The sequence below is a fragment of the Hemicordylus capensis genome, chromosome 2 (genome assembly GCF_027244095.1).
Source record: "Hemicordylus capensis ecotype Gifberg chromosome 2, rHemCap1.1.pri, whole genome shotgun sequence".
NCBI lineage: Eukaryota > Metazoa > Chordata > Lepidosauria > Squamata > Cordylidae > Hemicordylus > Hemicordylus capensis.
Window position 1 is genome coordinate 392,841,863 of NC_069658.1, and position 15,165 is coordinate 392,857,027.

The 15,165-nt window shown below is 45.1% G+C and overlaps 1 protein-coding gene across 1 annotated transcript in view; it reads left to right on the top strand.

Annotated features, from left to right (window-relative positions):
• TRIM65 (tripartite motif containing 65) overlaps positions 1-15,165 on the top strand; it is a 31,410-nt gene that overhangs the window by 12,838 nt on the left and 3,407 nt on the right. The window contains exons 4-5 of the mRNA XM_053291250.1: positions 4,062-4,227; positions 5,910-5,990. Coding sequence (XP_053147225.1) covers positions 4,062-4,227; positions 5,910-5,990 — 247 coding nt within the window. The remainder of the gene's footprint in view (positions 1-4,061; positions 4,228-5,909; positions 5,991-15,165) is intronic.

Consider the following 15,165-nt stretch of genomic DNA (forward strand, 5'->3'; position numbering starts at 1 on the left):
AGAGCATAGCAAAACTGTGATATCCTCACATGGTTCCACACAAACCTCCTTATGGGGAAAATGGGGAAGAATTATCATAAAGTGCCTAATGTGCACTTTATGCACATTTATGCACTTCCAATGGAGGTGAAAGAGCTCAGTTATAACAGCAAAGACATGGCTGGGGGCCGAATGTGGAAAAGATCACGAACTGCTCATGTGCAAGTTCCAAGTCAAGCTAAAGCGGAAAAACAAAGCTATCCAGCTCCCATGATATGATCTTAAGAAGGTGGCCGCCATTTTCAAGGAGAACATCAGGAACCGGTTTGAAGTTCTGAACCTCATTGATAGGGGACCAGAGGAACTGTGGAATGAAATCAAATAAGTTGTTAAGGACGAATGTGAAAAGAGACTGCCAAAGACAAAGAAACAGAAGAAAGCAAAATGGATGTCAGAACAGATGGTGTTAATTGCCAAAAAGAGGAGAGAAGCCAAAGTCAAGAAAGATAAAGACCTCAGGAAGGAACTTAATAGGGGATTTCAGAAAGCTGTTAGAAGAGACAAGGAGCAGTACTACAATGACATCTGTAAAGACCTTGAGGATGGAAATAGACATGGAAAAACAAGGCAAGTTTTCCAAAAGATCTCTGAACTCGGAGGTGTCAACCTCAAATTGGTATGTTAAGGGAAGGACAGATAGTAACTGATTTAGAGATGATCAAACAGAGATGGAAGGTGTATACTGAAAATCTGTAGAGCAGGGACATCAACATCCAGGATACTCTAGTCTAGAAGATATTCCCTACTTGCAAGAACCTCTAATACGGGAAGATGAAGTTAGATTAGCACTCCAGTCATTACCAAGTTGGAAGGCTACAGGAATTGAGGTAATAGCTACAGAAATATGGCAGGCCACAGAAAAAGAATCAGTCAAGCTTCTAACCAAACTATACCAGCAAACTGGGAGAATGACACAGTGGTCAACAGACTGGAAGAAGTCAGTCTACATACCCATACCAAAGAAAGGAGACTGAACAGATTGCACAAATCATTGCAAATATCCTTAATTTCACATGCTAGCAAAATAATGGCCAGGATCATCTAACCCAGATTAGAGCCCTACGTGGAAAGGGAAATGCTGGACGTTCAAGCTGGTTTCAGAAAAGGCTGAGGAACAAGAGGCATCATTGCTGATGCACGCTGGATAATTGAGAAAGCCAAAGAATACCAGAAAGAAGTCAATATGTGCTTTATTGTCTACAGAAAAGCTTTCGATTGCGTTGACCATGTCAACGGAATATGTGGAATATCATTAGGAAAATGGGTGTCCCAGAACATCTCATTGTTCTCATGAGAAGCCTATACACAGGGCAGGAAGCCACAGTCCAGACGGAATGTGGTGGAACAGACTAGTTCCAGATCGGCAAAGGAGTAAGGCAAGGCTGTATACTTTCTCAATTATTTAATTTATATGCTGAATATATACTGAGAGAAGCTGGATTGGAAGAAGATGAGCATGGTTTAAAGTTGGAGGAAGAAACATCAATAACCTGCGCTATGCTGATGACACCACTCTGATAGCTGAGAATGTGGATGATCTGCAAACTCTAGTAATGAAAGTCAAGGAGCACAGAGGAAAAAATGGGACTACAACTAAATGTCAAGAAGACTAAACTAATGACAATGGGTACAGCAACCAGCCTCAGAATTGACAATGAAGACATTGAAGTAGTGGATAGCTTCTGCCTTTTAGGATCGACCGTCAACAGTAAAGGATACAGCAGTCAAGAAATACACCAGAGACTAGCACTTGGTAGAGTTGCAATGAAGGCCCCGGAAAGGATATTTAGATGCCGTGATGTGTTTACACCTACAAAGATTAGAATTGTTCAGACGATGGTTTTTCCTGTGACACTCTATGGATGTGAAAGCTGGACTTTGAAGAAGCAAGATAGAAAAAGCATTGACGCTTTTGAACTCTGGTGCTGGAGTAGACTTTTGGGGATACCATGGACAAGCCAAGAAAAGAAACAAATAGAACAAATCAATCCAGAATTTTCACTCGAGGCACCATAGGTGAAACTAGGGGGGCAGCCAGGGCACGTGCCCTAGGCACCACTGGGGGGGGCACCAGCGCCATGCTGCCCCCACCCTCTCCCCAATTTGTGGACATTTATTTATTTATTTATTTACCTACCTGTAGCCCCTTCTGGGGGCTTCCTAAAGGCCACAGGGGTGGGGGGTGGGGTCTGCAAAGTTCCCTGATCTAGGGAGTCAGAAGAAAGCAAAGTTGTTGGCAAGGGATCCGAGCATTTAAAAAACAGATATAAATGGCACAAACATGGACAAAACATCCCTTTAAAAGACAATGTTGGTTTAATACTTTGTAAGCTGGCAAAACTGAAGGGTGCGGGGGGAGAGGCAAGTAATAAAATAGAAATATTCACTTGCATGCTCTCTATACAGAGCTCTGTCATTATCTGCATATTGTCAACCAATCTGATTATAAGGTTTGTGGGATTTCAAATTTGGAAAGTGCCTGCCTTTAACTTGTATGATGCTTTAAAAACAACAACAACTGAATATCACACTGTTTTGCTGTTCCGTGGCTAGTTGCAACTTCCACCTTCTTCCTGATCAGGCTGCTGGATCCAAGCCTATTGTAAGCTGCTGGATAATTTCAGATGGTTTGGGGCCCCTAGGATTTCCCATTACAACCATCTGCCTTTAAGGCAAAAGCTGTTTGGACAGGAAAAAAACATCCCTGAATATCTTGGAGGCAGCAGCCTGTAGTGAGGTGTGCTGAGGTGGCAGAGCATTTGCTAAAGAGAGCTTTCACTGCCTAGCTCTATGGAGCATGCCCAGCACACGGATGTGCTGCGTTTCCTTGGGAAGGCAACTGGCACATATGTGCCACATGCGTGGTTGTATGTGTGTGTGTATGCATGTGTGTGTTGCTTACAACCTGAAAGTGTCTGAACTTGTATTTTTGAGCTGATATTATGGTAAAGTTATCTGAAAAATGGGTGTCAGATGTTTGGACAGGGGCACAATTTCAGTGCTTGCCCTAGGCGCTATTTTCTCTAGATACGCCTCTGCAAGGCACAAATGACCAGGCTCAAACTATCATACCTTGGGACACATTATGCAAAGATCCAGCTCCCTTGAGAAGTCTATAATGGAGAAAGTTGAAGGAAAGAGAAGAAGAAGATGACCAGCAGCAAGGTGGATGGACTTGATTATGATAGCAATGAATGCACCACTGAGAGACCTTAAAGGCCAAGTTGAAGACAGATCATCCTGGAGAGAATCTATCTATGTGGTCACTAAGAGACAATACCGACTTGACGGCACTTAATCAGTCAATGTGCTATCACTATACAGTGCAATTTAAAAGCAGCAAGAAACAAATAAAAAGAATTACCAACTTCTTGCAGTGTAATGGTGGCGCAGTGGTAAAACTGCCGCCCTGTAACCAGAAGGTTACAAGTTCGATCCTGACCAGGGGCTCAAGGTTGACTCAGCCTTCCATCCTTCCGAGGTCGGTAAAATGAGTACCCAGAATGTTGGGGGCAATATGCTAAATCATTGTAAACCACTTAGAGAGCTCCGGCTATAGAGCGGTATATAAATGTAAGTGCTATTGCTATTGCTATTGCTCTTGCTAATGGAGAAGACAGTACTCTTAAAGTGTGTGTGTGTGTGTGTGTGTGTGTGTGTGTGTGAATAAAAAGGCAGACCTACTGAATAAATCTCTGCATAAATATCCACTCCTGCTTGCATTTGTTCATGAGAATGGAGCTTGTCAGGTGTAGATGAAAAGATGATATCTGAGGACCCCAGAAAATGAGTGGTTAGCTGTTGCAACCAGAGATGCAAAAATAGGAGTGTGAGGCAAGTGGGGAGCATCAGACAAACTAATTAGACCAGGCAGAAGGAGAAGGAAATGCCTGGCTAAAGTTCCAGACTTGACTGCATTTTAATTTGTCACCTAAGGTGCTAAAGGCCAGCAGTCAGCTCTGCTCTTGTAGATGACCACACTTGTGATTTAAATTGTGATTTAAATTTCCTGTTTCTTGTAGGAACTGCTGTTCCTCCCTTCTCCTGACGACTTGAAAGTGCCTCCAGCTCTTGAATTTGACTTGGCTAGCAGTGTGGATCCCATCACTACCTTCTTCAATGAGGTCCTCAGACTTTTAGAAGATGCAGTCTCAAATTCCATGGAACCACACGCGGCTGACACAGAAAGTAATGACATCACTTTACTCTTTCTTTGCATGGTGGAAAACTCAGAACTATGTGTTACTAGGTTTCCTTTGTAGTAAGGACTACTGACAATTTTAGTGTTGCTATCTTAAAAGAATCTATTTTGTTGATGATTTGCCACTTGGAAGGGAATAGGATGATGGCATATTTAATCCAAAGGCAGAATTGCATACAATATAAGATTTCAATCATAGTGCCAGAATTATCATAATTTTTTCTTCACTACCCTGCAAAGCCTGGACATCCTCACAGAGGGATTTATTTTTAAATGGGTTGTTTAAAAAAAAAAGCATTTCTGTGAGATTGACGGAATATTTTTCCTTCATCTCAGTTCCTTCTGTTCATTTCAGCTCCTTCCTTACCTTAAAACAAAAACCTTTATCGCTTGTAGAGCTACATGGTTGCCAACAAGACACAGTTAGCAGCCTATAAATGGGGCATAGTGGGAGTACTCCTTAATACACTGGATGATCATTGTAAAGCATGTTGTACATGGAACCGTGCTATAGAAACTACATGCACTGTCAAGGGTGGACAGACTGTTAACCCCCCCCCCATTTTAGAACTCAAGTGATTATTTCTCAAGAGCATCTGGGTATTATGATGTCTAGATGTAATTGCATGGAATACTCTTAAAGAACATAGGAAGCTGCTATACCAAGTCAGACCATTTTTCCATCTTGCTCTGTATTGTCTACACCAGGGTTTCTTAAACTTAGGCCCCAGATATTGTTGGACTACAACTCCCATCATCCCTAGAAATGGCCTTTGTGGCTGAGGATGATGGGAGTTGTAGTCCAACAACATCTGGGGGCCCAAGGTTAAGAAACCCTGATCTACACTGATGGCAGCGGCTCTCCAAAGTTTCTGGCATGGCATTTTCCCTGCCTAGCCTAAAGATGCCAGGGATTGAACCTGGGATCTTCTGTGAGCAAAGCAGATATTCTACCAGGAGTGTAGGGAAGCTGCCAGAGGCCCCAGTTCAGCTCGCCGCCAGTGCACGCCCCCCCCCAGCCAAGCCCCCCAACATCTGACGTCAGATGCAGCAGGTGTGACTGGGGCACGAGCCACAGCCCCTGAGCATGGTGGCCCGAGTTACGAACATAGGAAGCTGCTATATACTGAGTCAGACCATTGGTCTATCTAGCTCAGTATTGTCTTCACAGACTGGCAGCAGCTTCCCCAAGGTTGCAGGCAGGAATCTCTCTCAGCCCTGTCTTGGAGATGCCAGGGAAGGAACTTGGAACCTTTTGGTGCTCTTCCCAGAGTGGCTCCATCCCCTGAGGGGAATATCTTACAGTGCTCACCCATTCACGCAATGGTGGCTCTGCCCCTGTATTCTACTACCAAGCTATGGTCCCATCCACTTAAAAGAAGAAGAAGAGGAAGTAGACAAAGAAGCAGAACACTGCTTTTAAAAATATTTAAACTTCGAATATATCCAAGGGTAGGTTTTTTAACCTTGCTCTGATTTTTCCCCCTTTCCTCACACATTGACATTTCCTCCCAATTGAAACCTATAATGGTGCCTCTGCTCCCCCTACCAGCCTCCCCCAACTCACTGCTGAGTCCTGACATGTCCACTATTTGAAAACTGCTGCTGTAAGTGAACCGTTCCTTTCTTTCTGCTGTTCAGTCTTTCATTTTTGTCTTTTGCTCTGTAGTCTCACTGGAGCCAAAGGTAACTGCAGGGAGGGCTGGATTGTGTCTTCCACAGAATGAGTCACGAATTCAGTTTTTAAAAGGTAAGGAATATTCAGCTACTAAAGCTGGGATAAAGGTCCCAACACGCATCTATATGTGCAGAGGCATGTCCTTCTGAGCCTTACAGTGCCTCTGTTTGGACAATGAATTCCTGTATTTGGGGAATGTACATTCCCGGTTTACAACATCATTTGTGCTGCGGGGTAAACATTTGGGTTGTTGGGTTGCAGGGTAAACTCTGCTAAACAGGGGTGTTGCTAGGTATTGAAAAGATCTAGGGGCTTGCGTCCACAAGGCATGGTTCAGACTCACAGCTTCCCCCATTTTGATAACTAAACCTTTTCATGCTGTCTAAAGGAATCTAGTACTCTCTTCCAAATTCTTGAAGCCAATAATTTCCAGTACATCTGTTTATATCGGGCATGTTTTCCAGGATTGTTGCTAGGGTTCTATTAGGACCGGGTCCGTGAACCACAGTACTTAAAAAAAAAATTTAAAAAAATCCCTCTCCTTTGCAATTACTACTTGTGGCAGTCTTGCCCTCATGTGAAATGTGAGGAGGGAGGGAGTATACCGGGCATTAATATCTTACCCCCCAAAGTTTTGTGTGTGGCAGCTTTGCCAATACACAATTCTGCCACCCCTCCATTGAGCCCAGCAGCTACCTTGCTGCTGGGCACAAGGCCAAGAGCTGCAGGCACCAAAACACCCGGCCTCCAACATAAGCCCCTCCCGCTTGTGCACACATGGAAAGGGGAGGTGCTTTGCTCCATCCCTCCTCCTTTCCATTACAAGCACACGGAGGATCAGTGGTGGAGGAGGCAGTAATAGGCTGTGCCTGTCTTGGGCTGGCATTTTTAATTCCTCCTCACCATCATTTTCTATTTAATGCCAATGAGGTTGGTAGTGAGCAAAGCAGTGAGGAGGGCGGGCAGGCAAGTGGTTGTGGAACGCCAAGCCAAACGTTTGGGGCATTTACCCCTTGTGTCATGTGCTAGCAATGCTAATGCTGCTAATTTGAGTGGTCTGCTCATGTGACCAGCAGAATGGGGAAGCTGTACAACTATATATGAACACCCTACAGCTTCCTTCTATGAAAACAGAAGAAACACAGTTTCCCCCCCTTTTCATGAAAGGGAAAGAGTCTTGCATGAGTTTGCAGCTCCCACATTACAGTCCAACTTCGCTTAAGTACAAGTTGGCCCTGGTGCATATTCAGAACCAGGAGTGAAAAATTGTTTGCAACCCTTGGAAGCCAGACTGAAGAGGGGTGTGGAAATCTGAGTAAAAGGAGAGATTATTGTTCATGCATTCTAGTTTGTTCCTCTCCTACTCTGTCTCCCACCCTTCCCACACACAAAACTAAGTCAGTGGTGGAGCTGCTGGCCCATCTCTGCTTGAGAATGAAGCCAGTCAAGCCCCACTGAACATGAAGCAGAAGTTACAGAAGTTACAAGTGCTCTTCCCACCATGCTCATCCCCCCCCGCCCCCGGATAAATATCTCCTTAAAGGATAACTCTCCTCTCCTGGCCCTCCCTGCAGCTAAGCGGGTTTTCTTTTGGTAAAGGTGTGCTGGAGCCACCTGGTGGGGCAGGTGAAGAGGCAGTGGCGGGGCAGAGTGGCTGCAGGAGCCCTCGACCTTTGGAGCCCCACCCCAACCTAGGAGGTCACATGGGCCAGAGCCCCAAGGTCCGAGGGTAGGAGTGCCTCTGACCAGCGGTCATGTTGGAATAAACCACCATCTGGAAAGAGATGGCGATTCACAGAGCAGAAGTAACAGAAAGCAGTTTGAAAGAGGAGGCAGAGATGAGGAAAGGAAGCTTTACATGCTACAGAAGTCCTAGGCTTGGATCAGAAGATCCTGTTGCATGAATGATAGACTCATGCAGGCAGGGGAATAGCTAGCCTGTCTCCCACGCAGTGGTGCTGTTAAGGCTGGACTACTGGGTGCAAGTCCAGAACCCCCTTGGCCTCTCTTCCATCCCTAGTGTGTGAGGAAACTCTTGGCTTGTCTCTGGAGGAGCATGGAGAGCACCTGAAAAGGTCCTCACTGCAAGCCACAGAGCTGACTTCTTTCTCCCCACCTCCCCCTTTTTTCCAGAGGATCTGTTCAGGCTGAAAGGCAGCAGCCAGCGGTTTTCTGGGTGAGCCGTGGGTCACAGCAGCGGTGCCAGATTCTTGTCCTGCAGCGGGCTGAACTACAAGTCCCAGAGGTGCCTGGGACCTTTTGGTGCCTCAAAGTGTTGGGCTCCTGAAGGGCTGCTACAGAACTGTCTTCCCTCTGTGGCTGCTACCTGCAAGATAGAGATTAGGGTACATGTCCTAGGCAGGGTGGTCCTTGCTTAACACCTTGAAAGATTCACAGTAAGCCACAGCCTTGAGTTTAGCTCTCCAGACAATTCCCTCTTCACTCTCTTCTTTATCTGTTGTTTGTCTTATTTAGCTTTTTTTAGAATGCAAACTGCTTTGAGCACTTTTATTGATAAAGTCCCTGTAAGGCCTTTAAGTCCAGAGTCAGAAATTACCTAATTGCACCCTGTTGTTTGCTGTGCCCTGCATTATTTATTTACATTTGTATCCTGCTTTTCCTCCAAGGAGCCCAGAGCAATGCACATGGTTATGTTTATCCTCACAATAACCCTGTGAGGTAGGTTAGGCTGAGATGAGTGAATGGCCCTGAGTCACCTAGTAAGTTTCGTGGTTGAATGGAGATTTGAACTTGGGTCTCCCCAGTCCTAGTCCAGCCTTCTAACTGCTGCATCACACTGATTCTGACAAACTGCTCTTGAAAATCTTTCAACCCTCTGAAACTACTTAATGGGAGGCCAGGGGTAAGGTGGGTGCTGCAGATGGAGTGGGGAAGAAGTGTCTTCTGCTCACGTAGTAGGATCTTTGGGGAAAGGAGAAAATACCTTTTGCTACGTAAACTGCTTTGAGAACTTTTTTTGTTGAAAAGTGATATATTGGTCGTTTTCACAATTGTCACAGTTTTACATGTGTGTATGTACTGTACAGTGACCACCTAATGGCGCAGCGGGGAAGTAACCTGCCTAAAGAGCAGGAGGCTGTTGGTTCAAATCCCCGCTGGTGTGTTTCCCCAGAATATGGGAAACTCTTATATCGAGCAGCAGCAATATAGGAAGGTGCTGAAAGGCAACATCTCATACTGTGCACGGGAGAAGGCAATGGACCCCTCCTGTATTCTACCAAGGAAAACCACGTCTCTGTGGTCACCAGGGGTCGACACCAACTCGACAGCACAACCTTCCCTTTTTCACTATGTACTGTACACATGCATGTAGAGGACTTTTCTACCTGTGTACATGTGTTGTATTAATTACATAGTTGAGCAGAGCTTGAGTACATCATTTGGCTTGCAGAAGAATGTACTGTTTATGGCACATCGGCCCAAGGCTTCTTTGTTGAGCATTGATTGCATACATTCACCACCTTTGATTGCCTATCATCCATCTGCATTAAAAGGCTTAGCCCATACTGGCCTTCTGCCCATCCACATGATTTAAAATAGGCCATGCAGCCTGTACAACTCTGCTTTTGGAGCTAGTGTGCTAATGGTCTGGTTTTGTTTTGCTTTTAAAGGTGTTTTTTTAGAAGGCGGCATCTAGTGTTTAGATTAGCACAGTCATGCCAAATGAGGAATGCAGGAAGCTGTCAAGTGCTGGTAGATGTTCACTTAATTACAAGGGACACCACTCTTCCATTAGAGTAAATGGAGCAGTTCTTGTTTTGACAGGGTGGAACATGATCAAAGGGGAGATGCATTTAGTACTGCTAACTATTGTAAACAGCACTAGTAACTGTTTTCTGTAACTATGGGCAAGGGACACTCTGGTGTATATACTTGCATATATGTCCATGCTTTTTCCCTCCTTGAATTTCTGTTTTGTGTCCTTGAGGGAAATCATTTACCTCATTAACATTATTTAGGCTGAAAGCTGATCAAAGGAATGATTGAATTGCTGACAGCAATGGGCACATTTCATAGGCAACCTGGCATAGAGTAGGGATGTTTAACTGACAATTATGAGCTATGCAGTCAAGTGACAGTGTATAAGGGGACCGGCAGCTGCCAGGTGAGTTGAGGTGTTGTTGTTATTAATATTAATTCAATTTCTGTACCTCCCATCCAAAAATGGCTCAAGGTGGTTTACACAGAAATAATACATAAATAAGATGGATCCCTGTCCCCAAAGGGCTCATAATCTAAAAAGAAACATAAGATAGACACCAGCAACAGTCACTGGAGGTACTGTGCTGGGGGTGGATAGGGCCAGTTACTCTCCCCCTGCTAAATAAAGAGAATCACCACGTTACAAGGTGCCTCTTTGGCCAGTTAGCAGGGGTTCCTGATAACTGCTTCTGAAGCCATTTCCAGTCTTCCAGAAGCACACTCTGAAGCTTCCTACTTATTACCTTGGTTGAATGTCTTGCAAGACCAAAACGTTAGGGTTTTTCCATAATGTTGTCTCACAGTGTTGACAGAAGATAATGCTCCAGGGTGATTATGTTAATTTATATATCGCATTTCAGCAGAAATTCTCAAAGCAGTTTGCATAGAAAAACAACAAGAAGAAGATGGTCCCTGTCCCAGAAGGGCTCACAAATCTAAAAAGAAACACAGAGTAAAGACCAGCAACAGTAGGGACACTGTGCTGGGGTTGAAAAGGGTCAGTTGGTCTCCCCTTGCTAAATACAGTATAAGAGAATCACTACTTTGAAATGTGCGTCTTTGAAGCCTTAACTGGTCAACCAGTTGAGCTGTTAACAGCTGCTAAACTAAAGAGTTAGTTTAACTTGTCTAATAGGATCTGTGAGAGTAAGTGAAAGAAAATACATTGCTATTTACACCACCCAGAGCCTTTGGATGGGGTGGTTTATAAATGTAACAAATAAATAGCAGAGGAAATGTCAAAATACAGCATCAACGTATATTGGGCATTTAATGCATTTATTGAAGATGTTGTGCAGGCAAGTCTTGGTTTTGCCTCAAGGATAAAGGATATGAAATAACTTTGTAATTGTGACAAAACAGGGGTGACTCTATGCTTTCCTGGGATTTACCCTCAGTAGAGAGATGGCTTGGATCCCAAATCTAGGAGCACACTGCTCCTTCAAGGTTGGCTGCCACCAATTGAAGACTGATGTAAGCCACTGACCAGGCTTAGACACTGCCTCAACCAGAGGCACACTCACCCCTGGACCTTGGGGACCTGGTCTGGTCCTCCAAGGTCTGGGGGAGCCTCCAAATGGCTGGGGGCGTCCGGCAGCTGAGCCACTCCATGCCCGCCCCGCTCAAGTTCCGTTGTTGTTGTTTTTAAGTCTTACCATGGCCAAGGAGTGGCTGCGGGGGGGGGGGCAGGCGGAGTGGACCAGTCCTTTTCCCTTCTCTCCCCCTGGCAGCAGTGGGGTGGGAGCAGGAGAGACACTGGCCCCATCCATTTGGGCTAGCATCTTTAAGCAACTGCAAGGAGTGCCTGCGCAGTAGTGATCATTGCAAGCCCATGACATCACTTAAAGACGCTGGCCAGAACGGATGGGGCAAGCTCTCTCCTGATCCCACCCCACTGCTGCTGGAGGAGGGGGGGGGAAGGAAAAGGACCGCTCTGCTCCCCCCCCATCACCCCTAGGCTTTTTAAAAAAGTGGAGCTTTAGCGGGGCGGACCCCCCCAAAGGCGGTTTGGGCGGGACTCACATGGGGGGGCCTCATGGTGCCCAAATTACCTTGGTGCACCCCTGGCTTCAACAACCTAGAACTGTCCAACATGGGCCTTACGGGCACTGTACAGCCAGAGTCCACACAACCCAGCTCTAGACAACAAGATATTATTTGGAAAACAACTCAACCTTACGAGGCACATGGGGAAGAGTTTTGCAAGTAATCCTCCAGTCAGAACCTGTTAAATCAGACTGGAACCACTTCTAAGTATATGAACTTTTATTAAGAAACAAGGGCTGCACACAGAATAAGGAATTGGGGGAAAGTAGGTTGAAACTGGAAGGAAAGAAAGCACACAGGAATTCAAAAGAAAATACAAAAACTTCTACTAACTGACTAGCACTGAATGAAAAAGGGTGGATGCTGGCCAGGCCTTTGCCCTCTAGCTTTAAAGCCATTACGGAGGGGACTGTAGGTCTCACACTTGTCTGTAGTTCAGAGCATTCTAATTTTCTCCCCTCTGAGTGGTGAGATGCAAAGTGGCCCTATCTCCTATGTTGGATAAGATTAGGGAACTGGTGAAGGGAGGGTCTGTTAGACATTGTGGAGTGATGCTCTCGCTTGATGGAGGCTTGCGTTTGTCACAGTAATGCTGAAAGAAGCACCTTGCACACTGAAATATGCTATGGAAATTATCAACAGTAATAGTACGACCTCTTGTAGCAGCTCTCCAACAGCAAAAATGGGTGCTGCCTTTCAGATGCAGGGTGTAACCTTCTGAGGCAGCTACATTCTGTATATGGAGGGCATTACTAGTCTCTAGTGTCATAGGCCTGTGGCAAACTGATAAGAGAGGAAGAGTAGGTTTCATTGTGCAATGGGGGGCTTAGGATATGAACCAGGAAAACTACTCTTTGTGAATGGCTGCTCATATCTGCATGGTGTTCCTTGTGAGGGATTAAAACAGATGTATTTTCACTTCACAGCCCTAGGGCCTCCTTTGCAATCTGGAAATTGTATTTATTTATTTAGAAATAAAACGTATATGCCACTACTTGGTTAGAGCTCCCAAAGCAGCATGTAAATCTCAGTAAAACAATTACAGCATCTTAAAGAACAATACAATACTAAAGAGCAGCACAAAAGAAAAATTTCATTGCATCACAGCCACAGCAGCAAGAATGGAAAGTGCTTGCGTGGTGTAGTCATCAATCCAGCTTGAAGACCTGCCTTCACTTATTTCTAGAATGTCAGAAGGGAGGTAGTTGGAAGCCTCTTGAGGGAGGAAGTCGCAGAGTCTGGGTGGCATTACTGTGAAGGCTTATTTACTCAGGATGCCTCTGAGTACCAGTTGCAGGGGAGTAACAGCAGGAGAGAGGGCACGCCCTCAACTCCTGCCTGTGGCTTCCAGTGGCATCTGGTGGGCCACTGTGAAAAACAGGATGCTGGACTAGATGGGCCTTGGGCCTGATCCTGCAGGGCTGTTCTTATGTTCTTAACTGTGTTTCAGATAGAGGAGGGACACAGTGTGGGGCCTCCTCAGTTGCTCTTGGAGAGCAGGTAGGATCATATGGGAGTAGGTGGTCCTTTAGAAACCCTGATTCCTTGCCATTTGGACCTTTTAAGATAAGGACCAGCACTTTAAATTGGGCTCAGTATTGCTCCAAACCAAAAATAAGATAAAATGAAGCAGAGACTGCCCAGGATCATTACAGCTATTTGGATCACTAAAGCCAAGTGTTCAGTTAGGAACATAAGAAGTTGCTATATATTGAGTCAGATAATTGGTCCATCTAGCTCAGTATTGTCTACACAGACTGGCAGCAGCTCCTCCAAGGTTGCAGGCAGGAATCTCTCTCAGCCCTATCTTGGAGATGCCAGGGAGGGAACTTGGGACCTTCTGCATGCAAGCAGGCAGGTGCTCTTCCCAGAGCGGCCCCATCCCCTCGGGCATTTCTTACAATCCTCAAATGTAGTCTACCATTCAAAGGCAACCAGGGTGGACCCTGCTTAGCAAAGGGGACAAGTCATGCTTGCTACCATAAGACCAGCTCTCCTACCATGTACTGAAATACCCTCTTTAGTGTCTTATCCCTAATTGGGAGGGGAGGAGGAATAATCAGGTTTAAAAAAAAAATAAGCTGAAGACTTGTGAACATAAGAACAGCCCTGCTGGATCAGGCCCAAGGCCCATCTAGTCCAGCATCCTGTTTCACACAGTGGCCCACCAGATGCCCCCAAGAAGCCCACAGGCAAGAGATGAAGGCATGAGGTCTCTCTGCTGTTGCTCCCTGCCTCTGAAGCTGAAGATAGTCTGTAGCCATCACAACTAGTAGTCATTGATAGACCTGTCCTCCGTGAATTTGTCTAAGCCCCACTTAAAGCCATCCAAGCTGGTAGAGATCACATTCCATGGCAGAGAGTCCCATTGTTTGTTTATGCGCTGTGTGAAAAAGTATTTCCTTTTGTTAGTCCTAGGTTTTCTAGCAATCAGTTTCGTAGGATGACCTCTGGTTCTAGTATTGAGAGAGGAAGAAAAATCTCTCTCTCCCTCCCTCTCTCCACACTATGCATAATTGTATAGACTTCTATCATGTCTCCCCTTAGTCGCTCTTTTTCTTAACTAAAAAGCCCCAGATATTGTAGCCTTGCCTCATAAGGAAGGGGCTCTGGACCTCTGATAATCTTTTTTGTCCTCTTCTGCACATTTTCCAGTTCTATATTGTCCTTTTTTGAGATACAGTGACCAGAACTGTACACAGTATTCCAAATGTGGCAGTACCATAGATTTGTATAAAGGCATTATAATATTAGCAGTTTATTTTCAATCCCCTCCCTAATGATCCCTAGCATGGAATTTGCCTTTTTCACAGCTGCTGCACACTAAGTAGACACTTTTAACCAACTGTCTACCACAACCCCAAGATGTCTCTCCTGGTCAGTCGCTGACACCTCAGACCCCCATCAGTGTATATGTGGAGTTAGGTTTTTTTGCCCAGTGTGCATAACTTTACCCTTGTCATTTTGTTGCCCACTCCCCCAGTTTGGAGAGATCCTTTTGGAGCTCCTAGCCATCTGATTTGGATTTCACTACCCTAAATAGTTTAGTGTCATCTGCAAATGTGACCACCTTGATGCTTACCTCAACTTCTGGATTATTTATGAATAAATTTAAAAGCATTGGTCCTAGTACAGATCTCTGGGGGACCCCATTTCTTACTTCATTGTGAAAAATGTCCATTTATTCCTACCTTGTTTCCTGTCTTTCAACCAGTTACTAGTTCACACATAAACCTGCCCCCTTATCCCATGACTGTTAAGTTTACTCAAGATCCTTTGATGGGGAACTTTGTCAAAAGCTTTTTTGAAGTCCAAGTATACTACGACAGCAGGGTCACTTTTATCCACTATGCCTATTGTCACTCTCAAAGAGGTTAATGAGGCAAGTCTTACCTTTGCAGAAGCCATGCTGGTGCTCTTTCAACAAGGCTTGTTCTTCTGTATGTTTTTTCTTGATCTGATCTGATGCTTTTCTCAT